At 38.2% G+C, this 13839-nt stretch overlaps 1 protein-coding gene across 1 annotated transcript; it reads left to right on the top strand.

The window, feature by feature from the left end:
- Positions 1-4544: 4544 nt before the first annotated feature.
- On the top strand, positions 4545-5486 carry LOC142446400 (olfactory receptor 8K5-like). Its single transcript, XM_075548149.1, has one exon. The coding sequence runs from the start codon at positions 4545-4547 to the stop codon at positions 5484-5486; it is 942 nt and encodes a 313-aa protein (XP_075404264.1).
- The last annotated feature ends 8353 nt before the right edge of the window (positions 5487-13839 follow it).

Genomic DNA, 13839 nt, shown 5'->3' with positions numbered 1-13839 from the left:
CATTGAGTCAGGCTGGACAATTTGACAAAAATTATCAGATTCCTGCTTAGCAGATAATGCTGCTAAGTTCATGTATGTGTTTGGCAGCTCCAAGACTATAATGTACAGAAGTAGACATATGCTGTAAATGGTTCTGGACGGAAGTTAATCCAGGTTATAGGCTTAATACACTCAATAGACATCCAAGCACACATTCATATGAAAATAGCCTTGTTGGAGGCCTCTGAAACATTTCATTTGATAGTTGTGTGCAGTATAACTCTCCGTCTTGCATGTTGTACCACTGGATATTTTGAATGCCCTCAGCTGTCACCGTTAGGAATCTGATGCTGGTGGAGTCCTTGTTTTCTTGGAGGGGACCCTGAAAATGAGAGCAGTTCTCAAGATAATTCATGGGAATGAGGTTACAGAAGCTTCACTACCTCCAATGAGATAACTTTAACTTTGGTTTTCTGATTTTCCATGTAAAACTAGATACAATACAGTGAGAGCTAACACTGATATATTTTCAAAGCATAGTGACATTCTCTTTGTTTTCAACATTGTGTAATTGCAGAAACAGGCAGTGTACCTCTTGTGATCTATGTATGCACAAACGTTTTAAAATATTCCCTTGCTTCCAACATCAAGTCCATTTTATACTGATAGTTTTAAAGTACATCTAAGTAAGTGCTCCAAATTTGCACAGAAACATATAATTTAGTAGAAATGAACCCAAGTTTACATATGGAAACATACAAATGATGCTGCTTTCTTTTAAAATACACTTTTAAATGCAAACCTAGCTATAACTGAATATCTTAAACAGAAAATGGAGTAAAACATTTAAAACCTTAACATGTTGTTGATAATAGTCACAAACAACATAAAATCCATAAACATGAGATAATTATTAATTAGTTTTCAGACCCATCAAAAGTTACTGGGTGGTCTGAGTCTTCTTGGAAGTGATGTATTTACAAAATAGATACCACTATTTAGGGATACACATAATGATTTTCAACTATCTAAACATACCTGCTAAATATAAAAATGCTATAATTATAATTTCTTTGCTGCTACAGAAGTGCTTACAAACAGCCTGATATGACAATAGAACTTAAGACAGACCAGAAAGTGACAGAACAGTCTTTAAAAATATCTTATCTTGCAACATTTACAATGGTATATTAGTATTAGACCCATTGATAAATTCTTACCTAAGACCTTTTAAGAGACCAGTGCAAATTACAAACCCTAAAATATAAACTTTATGAGCTTCACATTATCTTTACCTCTCTCTTTAAAAAAGCAAATTCCCTGACTGGCACATAATCCTATCTCCAATGTAAGAACTATCAGTTGGTATGACATTGCCTTGCTTGATACATGTCTACATGAAGGAAACACTGAAGATATTGGTGCCATACAAAGCGTGGTGAAATTAGATTGTACTTGGTACTGCAAAGTATAGTGATATTAGATGGTTCTGGGATATCAGAAAAAATAGAATCTGTTGTTTTTATACTTCGTTTTAAACAACCAGCTTAAGTGAGACATCAATTAAGTCCACATGGAGGAAGCACACAAACATCCAGGATGTCAGGACTGTGATGGATCTGTAGTCCAAATCCAAAGGAGGAATGGCATCAGAGTGAAAATGGTGAAAATCTGCTTTCACAACGGATGACAGTGGCTATGGATCACCATGGAAACACAGAATTTGCAGGATCAACACATGGAATAAGACTCTGACCATAATTGCCCTCTAGCCATAGATGAGGGATGGGAATAAACTGGTTATCAGAGAGAGAGTGTTGGAGAGATGATTATAGCAGATTAAAATGATACCTTTGACTGAATGGTTAAAGCCTAGTCATTTGATCTCTCGTTTGATACATTTTATGTTACATTGCTTTTTGATACTTTCTCTTTTCTTCCCTTTAATTTGGGACTTATCTTGGTTGTATTTTGTTTTTTGGGGTAGCCTTCTTCATTTTCTGTTTGTTCTCTTTCTATAGAGTCAGGCACAGGAAACCCAGGATATGTGAATCTGTAGAAATAATAACTTGAATAAGGGTCCCTGAGGTAATAGTAAGGGAGGTAGTGAAGTAGATAGAGATGGTGATACACTGATCATTATAACTGAACTCTTGAACAATATGATGCTTGCATTATGTCCAAATGATTTGTGGAACTATTATAGATAATGTGTTAAAGTATACTGTAATATTTCCTTTGAAGTGTAACATTCTAGTCCCTATGAAAAAACATTTTGAAATCACATTGTAGTGTCAGAATAAGACAAAAGAAGAGAAAACTCAAGTTTCTGAACTTAGCTGATCCCTGCTGTATGGGTTTATGTATCTAAACTTCTCCATGTTTCTGGGGTGTAGTTTATTGGCTTGTAAAAGAAGGGTGTATTTCCTACAGTTCTGGGTTGTGAGAATAAATATATAAACATGTATGTGACATCCTTCTGATAACTGCTAAATGAAGGTGCAATTAAGCTGACCTGAAGGAGGACCGGGATTAAATATCTTTTAAAACAATCAAGAGAATTAAAGCCACTGTAATTCAAGAAGAAAAATGGAAACAATATAAAAATACTGAATCCACACTGGATGTCTTCAACCATATTCTGAGTATTCTGGGGAAAAATCAAAAACAGGCTGATGGTGTGTTATAGACAAAATAATGTGTATTTTATCTGTAAAGAAACACAATCAGCCTCTCAGTTATCAATAGACAGTCCCTAAATAATGACCTTAATTTATGGTTCATAGATTTTTAACACTAATAGTATCTTTCTGCATGTGTGGTAAGTTAGAGCAGGCCCATATGGTTGTAATTTAGTTTGCTTTGGGGATAAGCAACTCATGTGGCAAGAGTGAGCTAAACATTGAATTATTAACCAGAAAGTTCAGCAGTTAGAACACTCCTACTGCTCCAAAGGAAAAAGAAAGATGAGGTTTATGATTTGTTCTTGAGAAAGTTGCAGACCGTGAAAGCCACAAAGAGTACTTCTACTCTGTCCTGAAGCATCACTATGAGTTGGAATTGGTAGGTTTTGGATTTGCTGAACGAAAAGGCCCAGGATCATTTTTTGTGATTGAGGAACTGTACGTTCAGCAAATGAAGATGACTGTTATGAAGTCCTTGTGAGTGGGAGTTGGCTCAAGGAACACTGGCGTCTCCTTTGATTTTGGACTGCTAACTGAAAGGGTGCCAGTTCAAGTCCATTAGTCGATCCATGAAAGATGGATGGGGCAGTCTGTTTCTGTAAAGATTTACCATTGCAGAAATCTTCTGGAACCCTGAAACTCAGTCCTGCAGGGTCACTAAGAACCAGAATGGTCCCGACAACAGTGTACTCTTGGTTTAGGACTTGTTTCAAACTTGTCTTTCCTTCAAACTTGTCTTCAAGGTTGACTTTCCCAATTCTCTCATGGCTTCATTAAAAAAAAAATCAACTCACTGGCATTGATTCAGTTCTGTCCCACAGTGACTCCATAGGAGGGAGCATAAGTGCCACTGATTGTTTCTTGGAAGACCCTCATGTTTCTGAGCTGGTGACCCTTGTGGTGAGCAGCCCAGTGTGTGACCCTTCACCAAAGTCAAATACAGCAGTTCCCCAACTCAAGTCTCTGGTTGATCCCATTCTTTCAATGTGTGTAGCTCTCTTGATTCCTGGCAATAATCCACTTTTATGCATGACCGCTCAGAGGGCTCATTCGAGTCTTCCCCGGATACTATTCCAGGATTCTGTCATGTCATTTTTGTCCCAATCTGGTTACTGAGAGCAATCTTCCATATTTTACAGGAAATAAAAGGAAATGGGTAGGGGATGCAGCCAGTGTTCTCTCGTACATTTTAATTTATTGTTCATAACAGAAGCAGTTTAAATCAGTCCCAAGTCTTGCCTGCTAGGCAAAAATGAATTGTCTGTAAATCAGACTTTGTAACTCATCTGCATTTCTCTTGTATGATAATTGTAAAATCTACTTTACCTTGAATTATACCTAATAGTAACAGATACTAGATGCTAGGTCAGAGTAACACTAGTTGTGGAATTTATACTCATATGTCCAATGATGTGAGGCTTGTTCTACATGATCTGGAAATCATGTAGTGATTTTACTTGGCAATTTTTAAATAAGATTATTATTGATGCAGTTGGGAGTTTTGGAATGATGTGCTCCACGTCCATTGTGTGATTTCATGTGGTCATTCTTCACTTCTGTCTCATTTCAATTTTTGCATAATGACCTCTTCTTTGAAACCTAACCCCATTGATACCTGTGGACTGGTTATATTTACTATGATAAAAGTTTATTCTCAAAATTGCTGAATTAATGTCATACTGGGTTATACTCATTTTCCTACCAGTGCTCCAGCTTGGGGTAGTAAAATCTTTTACAGCTGGATTTTATCTTAAAATAAGATGTGATTATTCTTCCATTTTTAGTGTAAATAAAATGTTCAGTTGGTCTACAAATAATATAATCTGTTTAGTAAATAGCATGCACAAGCTAATATCAAATTGTCCTCTTCTTCCTAGATTAATGGGCCAACAGAATCTATCCATACTGACCGAATTCATTTTAATGAGAGTCACAAAGCGACCTGAGCTGCAGCTCCCTCTCTTTGGCATCCTTCTCATCATCTACATGATCATACTGTTGGGCAATCTGGGCATGATCATCTTGACCAAGGTGGACTCCCGCCTACACACTCCTATGTATTTCTTTATCAGAAACTTGGCCCTAATTGATCTTGGTAATGCTACTGTTATTTATCCCAAGGTGTTAGCATGTTTAGCTTCCAACCAATATACCATTTCTTATTATGCATGTGCAGTACAGATGGCTGTCTATCTTTGTCATATTATTTCTGTGCTTTTCGTCCTGGCTGCCATGGCTTATGACCGTTTTGTGGCCATCTGTAAACCTCTGCTCTACAATGTCATCATGTCTCAGAGACTTTGTCATTTGCTTGTGGGCATTCCATACATTGCCAGTGTTCTGCAGTCGGTGTTTGTCACCAGTAAGATTTTTACCTCAACCTTCTGTGGCAGCAATGTGGTCACTCATTTCTATTGTGATGATGCTGCCTTTATACCTTTGCTCTGCTCAAATGCCCGCGAAATCGAACTCATAATAATCACTTTTTCAGGATTTAAAGTGATTTCCACCTTCCTGTTCATTCTCATGACCTACCTGCTGATTCTGATAGCCATATTTCGAATGCATTCTGCCGAGGGCAGGAAGAAGGCTTTCTCCACGTGTGGGTCTCACCTCACGGTGGTGGTTGTGTTCTATGGGTCTGTGCTGTATATGTACCTGCAGCCTGAATCTGCTCACTCTTCTGATAATGAAAAAATAGCCTCTGTGTTTTACACTTTGTTCATCCCCATGCTTAACCCATTCATATACAGCTTAAGGAACAAAGAGGTAAAGAATGCCTTTAAGAGGGTCTTTAAGAATCATTGCAAAATTTGTATTTAATAGGAAATATGGTTCTAATATACTTTTAAAATATGCAAGTTTCACTTGAAAATTATATTTCGTATAGAATTGCAATCTCTTATTCCAGAGCAATGACATTATGAATCAGATAGTTCTCCTTATATTTATTTCATATTTACATAAAGAATAACAATTGAAATTTTAAATTAAATGCCCTTTCCTTCCCAAGATATGTTGTTGGTGATAAATAAGCAACTGCATGATGGGGGGAACCAATTATAAATTCCTGAAGAAAATTATTACACATTTTCAAATTGCTTCTTCAAAATATGTGGATAATTTCATACCATCACAGAAGGAAGAAAAACGTGCTATCAAAACAATTCATGCTCTGATAAATTTTATGTTTTATTATATAAACACTTCATATTATCAGGAACCCTGGTGGCATTGCTCGGTAGTGTTCACAGTGTCACCTGCAAGGTCAGCAGCTCAAGCACACGAGCAGCTTAGTGAGAAAAAGATGAGTCCACCCGTTTGTGTAAAGCCTCATAAATTCTGTATGTGTTCACTATGTGACAGAATTGGCTGATAGTAGTGAGTTTTATTGTCTTTGCTTTTAAATATCTTTCAAAAAACTTGTGTTAATAAACCAAAACCAAACCCACTGCCAAGGAATTAATTGTGACTCACAGGCACCATATATAAGGTGTTGGAGACTGTAAGTCTATACCAGAACAGCTAACCTGTCTTTCTCTCCTACAGCTGCTTTGAAGTGTCGATCTTTCTGTTTGTCATCCTATCCTTACCTCACAGCTGCACCATATTAATTAGTAGAGAATGTTTAAAAGGATCGAGTGAGTCCTGGTGGACTAGAGAAACAAATTCAGAGACGCTCATATGGGTTTAAGAAAGAGCATTGCATAAAAGAACAATTGTATATTGAGAAAACATCCCAGTTCAGTTCAGACCAAGTCCCTAAGTCTGCTAATGTCTCATATGCCCTATTCCATTCTCTAAATTCCTGTTCATACTCACACAGCACATGCACCAATCCTCAATGCAAAGTTCACAGGCTAGTAGATGGAAAAACTTGTGAATTCAGTGGAGGTGGAAGTAGCTCAGTGCTGGCATGGGTCTCCACGTGGCTCCTGCAGCTCCATCATCATAGTGCAACGTGGTGTGTCAGCAGGAATGTCTCACAAAGAGAGTGAGCGGGTTTGGCCTCCAAGGAAATCCAGATCACGTACATAAGTCTGATATTAGCCCACATGCCAATTACCAGTCTATAAATCCCTTTTCATACTCAAACAACACATGCAATTACACCAAATGCAGGCGGAACACAAGTCAGTTGGTGGAAAACTTGTGGATCAAGTGGTTGTGGAAGTATGTCACAGCTGGTGTGGGTCTCCCAGTGGCTCCTCCAGCTTCAGTAGCATAGCAACATGTGATTTTTCAGCAGGAAGACAAAGCAGAGAGAGTGTTCTTGGCCTCCATTGAGCTATATATCTCCATCTCACCTACTACGAAGCCATCAAGTTGTGACCTGATTCATTGGCTAAACTCTACCCTTTCGCTCTTATTAGTCTCAAGTTGACATTAGATTATGAAACTACCACAAATGTGGAGAGCTAAATTCTACACTAGAGTCCTAGAGCTGAAGGAGCCATATGGGGACCCCTAACAACACTTATATGCTTCCACTGCCATTGGATCCACAAGACTTTCCACCCACTGGGCTGTGATTATCCTGCATTCTGTGTCATTGCATGTGTTATGTATGAGACGTATGGGCTAATATAGGACCTTTAGAGTGATCTGGACTGAGCTGGGATATTTTCTCAATAGTCAATTGCTCTTGTATATAAAGCTCTTTCTTATACACATATGGGTGTTTCTGGATTTGTTTCTCTAGTCAACCCAGAATAACACATCATGGTACTATAGGAGTGTGATACTAGAGAAGCAAAATATAAAGATGGAGAGTGGATATTTGTTTGACCTCTGCCTCATGGTAGCTTTTCTTCTTTGGCTAGCAAGAGATCCTATATGGCCATGATGTTGACTGGGTTGTTTTCTGGAAAGAACATGAGAAGTTAAGGTTTGTTTGGTTATTGTTTTAGGTTAATTTGTTGGAAAAGGCAAAAATGTACATGGTTAATGTATATTTTTAGCTCAGGGGACAAAATTTGCCCTTGAATTTCCCAAAGCAGCTAAGTAAAAATGGCTGACAAAAGGTCAAAATGACCTGCCTCTGCCTTAATGCTATGAGCAGCCTAATCCCATATTTTTATCAACATAATATGTTGGAGAATGATAATAATAAGTTAAATAAGGATTGAACTTGACTGTTTTAAGAATTGAGTTTAAGTTCTGATTCTAGTTTGTTTACTCTGATTTCTTCTGCTCATTGTTGTTGAGATAATGATAGATGGAAATTATTATTGAGAAGTATAAAAATAGAGTTTGGAAACCTTGCTTTCATCCATTAAAATTTGAATCTTTTTAAGGTGTAGGACATGCCTGTAGAGAAGGCTCTGAAAAGATAAGCCTCACCCAGTGCTTTGGAGAACTCAGGACATTTGCATTCCAAGAGACTTGCATAGGGGCTGTTGACAGATTGAAGAAAAGGGGACTGTTGGGCTCTTTGAATTTGAACTAGTGGTTTTTGTCAAAAGCTGGGGGAAAAATATGGAGCCCTGAAGAAACTCTACTCCAGGACTGAACTCTTAAAGGGAACCTGTGGGCAAGCTGAAATGCTTGCTAGGTGACTACCTGGACCCACTTGTTGAGTGGAGTGAGAGAAATGCATCAATAAAGAGATGGATTGAATGTGGCCACTGACACCCGACAACCTGGTTTCCCAGAACTAGAGGAAAAGATGAGAATGGGTTGACTGGTTTGAAGTTCATGACCTAACCCAATGGGGCTAATCTTGTTGAGAATTTGTGATGAGGTCCATGGTCAATAGGCAGGTCAGCCAATGGGCACCCTGGTGAGTTAAAGGAGGCAGCTCACACTGAGTGGACCAGAACCTGACCCGAAGAAGAGAAGAGTTTTGAACCTATGAAGTAGTGTATATTGCTGCTGACTTCCTGGACAACCTGTCCTGACTTTGCTTATGGATGAGAATTTACAAGGTTCCAACTGAAATGAAGATTCTTCACATCAAAAAAATATGATTGTCTCCTCAGAGCCCTAGGTTGAAATAGGTGGCTGTACAGAAGTTGGATACCAAAAATTGGGTGGATAAAGGCATGAAGTTGCTGACCTACAAGGTTTCATACCTGGTGGATATAGACATAGGATTATCGTGCAGGTACTCACATAGGCATAGGCTATTCCTGTTTTGTTCAATTATAGAATATTATGCTTACACGAGGCTTTGGCACATATTGAAATGTATCATTTTAATTTTATTGTACTAGGTACAGATATAATTTTATTAATTTTTGTTAGAAAATTATATATGGCTAAAGAGTTGTGTGAAAGTTTCACACTGAGCATGGGCGGTCTGTGGTAGTTACATAATCTGTTGTCAGTTTTGAATTTAAGAGTGAAGGTGTGCAGTATAGCCTAACAATCAGGTCGCAGCTTGATGACCTCATTTGGAGACACTAAGGAGATAAATAGCTCACTAGAGGTGGGGCACACACTCACTTCCTGTGAGACATTCCTATTAAGAAGATGCGTGGAGATACTCTAGAGTCCTGGAGCTAAAGGAGCCATATGGAGACCTCTCCCAGCACTGAGATGATTCCACTCTCCTGGATCCACAAGACTTTGCACCCACTGGCCTGTGATCTTCCTGCATTCGGGGTCATTGCATGTGTTGCATGAATCTGAAGAGGAATTTTTGGATTGGTGTTGGCTATATGGGCTAATATCAGACTTGATCTGGACTGGGCTAGGTTGTATTCTCAATATTCAATTGCTATTGTATATAAAGCTCTTTCTTATACACATCTAAGTGTCCCTGGATTTGTTTCTCTAGGTAACACAGACTAAAACAAGTACATTTCTTGTCCTTTGCCAATTGCAAGAGGAACCATGATAGCATAGTGGATTGCAAGTTGGTCTTTTAATGCAAAATGGGTGGTGCAAACAAAGCAGATGCTCTTATTAGGGAAAGATGATCCCTTAAAGACTTCCATCAGAATCCCACGGGGATATTTCTACCCTGCCCTGTAGGGTTGCTGTGAATAAGAATAAACTCTATGAAAGAGAATTTGTACTTGTTGGTTTATTTTTCTTACTCCAGGATTATTTGTATATTTTAGTCTATTGTAGCATCTTAATCACTCTAATTTTTTATGCTTAAATAGGGCAAATATTTGGGGACAAATATTTGAATTCTTTCTAATTTTTGTTCCTTCCAAACAATTACCTTTTGTCTTTTTTTATCTAAGACATATAAATTAAAATTGTAATTACAAAACAGAAATCTCAGCCAAGTATCACTGTATTTTAAAAGGCAAAATTCCAATTTCTGATTTGCTTTAGCATAGAATTAAATCTAAGAAAAGTGTTCCACCTGGTAAACATGATGACTTCTCACACAAGCACGCAACTAGATTTGCTACAGAAACGACACTCTTTTCTATTCTGATTTTGGACTCGTCTCCACAGACATTTGTGCCACAAATCTGGGGAAACACAAGCATCAAAATAGCCAGTGTGCTTTTCCCTTATTTCCCTGGAAAACAATGTCTGACAGAGGCAAAACACACACACACAAAATCCCTAAATTGAGACAGAAGCATCATCAGAAATATTTGTCTTAGGAAAGGTAACCTGTTTGGGTACAAATGGAAATGGTTTAAGGAATCATAGAGAAAAGTTTAGAAAAGCCACTTTAGGTAAAGAAAGGAACAAAAAAATGTTTATCTGTAGTCCGATCACCATTGTTAGCAATAAAATGATAGATATAGGGAAAAAATTGAAGGTTGGATGGTAGCGGAGTTTAATACTCCTCTCTACATGTGGCATGTATATAGGATGTAGCATTATAGAAGCAGGTGAATACAAAATAAATCTTAGGCAAGGAATGTCTAGGAAATTTGAGCCTGTATTAACAAACAAAAAGTTAACCAAAAAGGACAATTTTGACTCAAGATAATTGGACTCGGGATAGTTGTTGTCATTGTTAGTTGCTTCAGAATCTAAAAATGGTTCCCATGCACAACGACACTACGCACAACTGAAGAAAACACTGCATGGTCCTGGGCCATCATCACTAATTGTCCTGTGCCTGAGCCCACTTTTGCAGCCCTGGGTCAATCCATCTCCTTGAGGGCCTTCCTTTCTCGCTGCCCCTCCACTTTTCCAAACAGCATGTCCTTCTCCAGGGACTGTTCTCTCCAGAAACCGTGTCCAAACTATGTGTAACAAATTATTTTCATCTTTGCCTCTAAGGAGTCTTCTAACCATATATCTTTCAAGACATCAGCTTATACCAGCCCGTGGTTCTTCCAATTTTCTTTCCAGCACCATAATTTGGACACATTGATCCTTCTTCATTATTCAATATCCTTATTCAGTATCCTTCCTTATTCAATATGCAACTTTCACATGCATGTGAGGCAAAGGACAATGCCATGATTTGGTTCAGGAACTCCTCAGTCCTAAAGGAAATATTTTTGCTGTTCAATACTTTAAAGTGGTTTGACAGAAGCCTTTGGTAATATATAGTAATAAATATATTAGGTATATATAACATTTATTGTGCTTTATATTTGTTACATTGTACCTTTACATCTAGGAGTAATAAATTACATTTATTAAATTTTATTTGTTTTCTACTCATCCATGTGATCTGAATTTGCTGGACCACTACTGACACAACATGCAAAACAACAAGAAGCCTTTTTTGGGTTAATGCTAAGCAAACATGTGTTACAATATTAGGAAACTAATGTAGGAGAAATGTTCCACTTATCATATATCTAGTATTTTGATTGCTTCTTGAATATTGTAAACTACATATTAACTATTCCTGCATTATTACTGTCTTTCTATAATCAGCTTGCACTTCTGAAGCATCCCCTCCCCCATTACCACCACCTACATGTGAGTATAAGACTTCTTAAAGTGATCACGAAGTGCCGAAGGGATCAGTTTTCAGGCATCAAAGAACAAAAATTCATATCATAGTGTGCTCACCTCCCTGACATGATTGCTGAAGACAAATGGGTGCATAAGCAAATGTGGTGAAGAATGCAGATGGTACCCGCCTATCAAAAAACATACAGTCTGAGGTCTTAAAAGTTTGAATATAAATAAGTGGCCATCTAGCTCAGAAGCAACAAAGACTACATGGTCTGGAAGAAGCACACCAGCCTGTGCGATCATGAGCTGTCAAAGGAATCAAGTATCAGGCATCAGGGTACAAATAAATTAAATCATTGTGAATGAGGGGAAGTGCGGAGTGGAGACCCAAAGCCCATCTGTAGGCAATTGGACATCCCCTTTATGGAAGGGTCCTATGGAGGATACAAGCCAGTCAGTGTGCAGTGCAGCAATGATGAAACACACAACTTTCTTCTAGTTCCTAAATACTTCCTCTCCCACCCCACCACCACTATCGTGATCCTAATTCTGGCTTGTGGGTCTGGCTAGACCAGAGAATGTACACTGATACAGATAGGACCTGGAAAGACAGGGAATCCAGGGTGGATGATTCCTTCAGGACCAGTGATAAGAGTGGTGATACTGGGAGAGTGAAGAGAGGGTGGGGTGGCAAGGGGGAACTGATTATAAGGATCTACATATAACCTCCTCCCTGGGGCACAGACAGCAGAGGAGAGGGTAAGGGGAGACATCACAAAACAATGATTTATAAATTATCAAGTGCTCATGAGGGAGAGAGGAGCCGGGAGGGAGAGGGAAAATGAGGAGCTGATGCCAGGGGCTTAAGCGGAGAGATGTTTAGAGAATGAAGGCAATGAATCAACAAGTGTTCTTTACACAATTGATTCATGTATGGCTTGTGATGAGTTGTATGAGCCCCTAATAAAATGACTTTTTTTTAAAAAAAAGGAATGGGCTGAAGCATAATAACCATTATGAGCTTGTCACAGGTCCAAAATGTGTTTGTTTCTGTTGTACATTGGATCACAATGAGCCAGAACTTACTCAAGGCACCAAACCACAATAAAGTGCAGGTGTTATCGATTGTGTCTCTCCAGAATATGGAAGAAATCCCATCAGGATATAAGGTTTCCCTTGTTTTTAAAAAATGATGTATCCACGTGGGCTGTGCTTTAAACCTATTATGTGTGAGATATAAAAGGATCATATTCAGCAGTGATACAGCAACCTAAAGTGAGAGAATAGATCCCTTGTGGAAATATTCAAGTAACCCAAAAAATAACATTAGAAATCCAAGGGCAGAATTTCCCAAGAGCCAACAAAGAGAACTTTCCCCTAAAACTGATGTTCTCTGTTCAGAATACTAACATTTTAAACTGTGAAAAAATTAATTCCAGGTCTTTAAAATTTAATTATCCATCTGAGGTGTTCCTGTTAGAGCAAGAAATGAAGACAGTGAATAAAGATCTAAAGCAGCCTTTCCTTCTGTGATCTTCAGACTAAGCCTTCATCAATAATTCAATAATTCACTGACTGTTTTAAACCCCACACTCTTGGAGGCTGGTGACCTCTGGGAGTCATTCCGTTTGCAGCTCTCTCATCAATCTCTTAACAGCTGTGGAGATTTACGTTAGCAATGCCTGGTCTAAAATTCAGTCCAAAATTGAGAGGGACCTATGGTACCTATAAAGAACTTTATTTTACAGATAAGTTCAACAGTACCCAACCCAGCAAATTTCAGCTACCTCAACCTCCACCAAAGTCCAATACTTCTTTCCTCATTTCAAATAGCTTTTCTTTATTTAAGGTTTCCTGAAACCAGGATGTTCCAGAATTACATAGAAGGTCTTCTTCCAAGTCACCACAAACACCATGGGGTTCAACTTCCTTGTTCTCCATTTTTTCAGAACAAAATTCCTGCTATATAATATCTGAATTTATTTTGCCTCCTGAATTTTAATTTGTACTAGCTTTTTACAAAACCATTTTTAATGGAGTTATAGGGGTCCTGGACATTGACATTCCTATATTCCATCATTCCATCCAACTAATAATGTCTGTGTGTCTGATTTTCATCATTTCTTTTCCTCTGCACCTGGAGGGACCAGTGGTTGTGCCTAGATCCTAAAAACAGAAACACAAATCATTATTCTTGAGTCCACTCTGATTCACGGCAAATTCATTAGTGTCGGACTAGAACTAAGTGCCATAAGTTTTCGGTTTTGGTTTTCTTTCCTCGTCGCTATATTTTCCTTACCACGATGTAATCAATTCAGATATACCTGGGAAGGTTTGAACT

Source organism: Tenrec ecaudatus, chromosome 4, assembly GCF_050624435.1.
Source record: "Tenrec ecaudatus isolate mTenEca1 chromosome 4, mTenEca1.hap1, whole genome shotgun sequence".
In the NCBI taxonomy this organism is placed as follows: domain Eukaryota; kingdom Metazoa; phylum Chordata; class Mammalia; order Afrosoricida; family Tenrecidae; genus Tenrec; species Tenrec ecaudatus.
The sequence above is the reverse complement of the archived record's forward strand: the minus strand, read 5'-3'. Positions and strand labels throughout refer to the sequence as shown.

Bases quoted from the DNA above. Each gene is read 5' to 3' on its own strand.
- LOC142446400 (XM_075548149.1), top strand. From the start codon at position 4,545: ATGGGCCAACAGAATCTATCCATACTGACCGAATTCATTTTAATGAGA.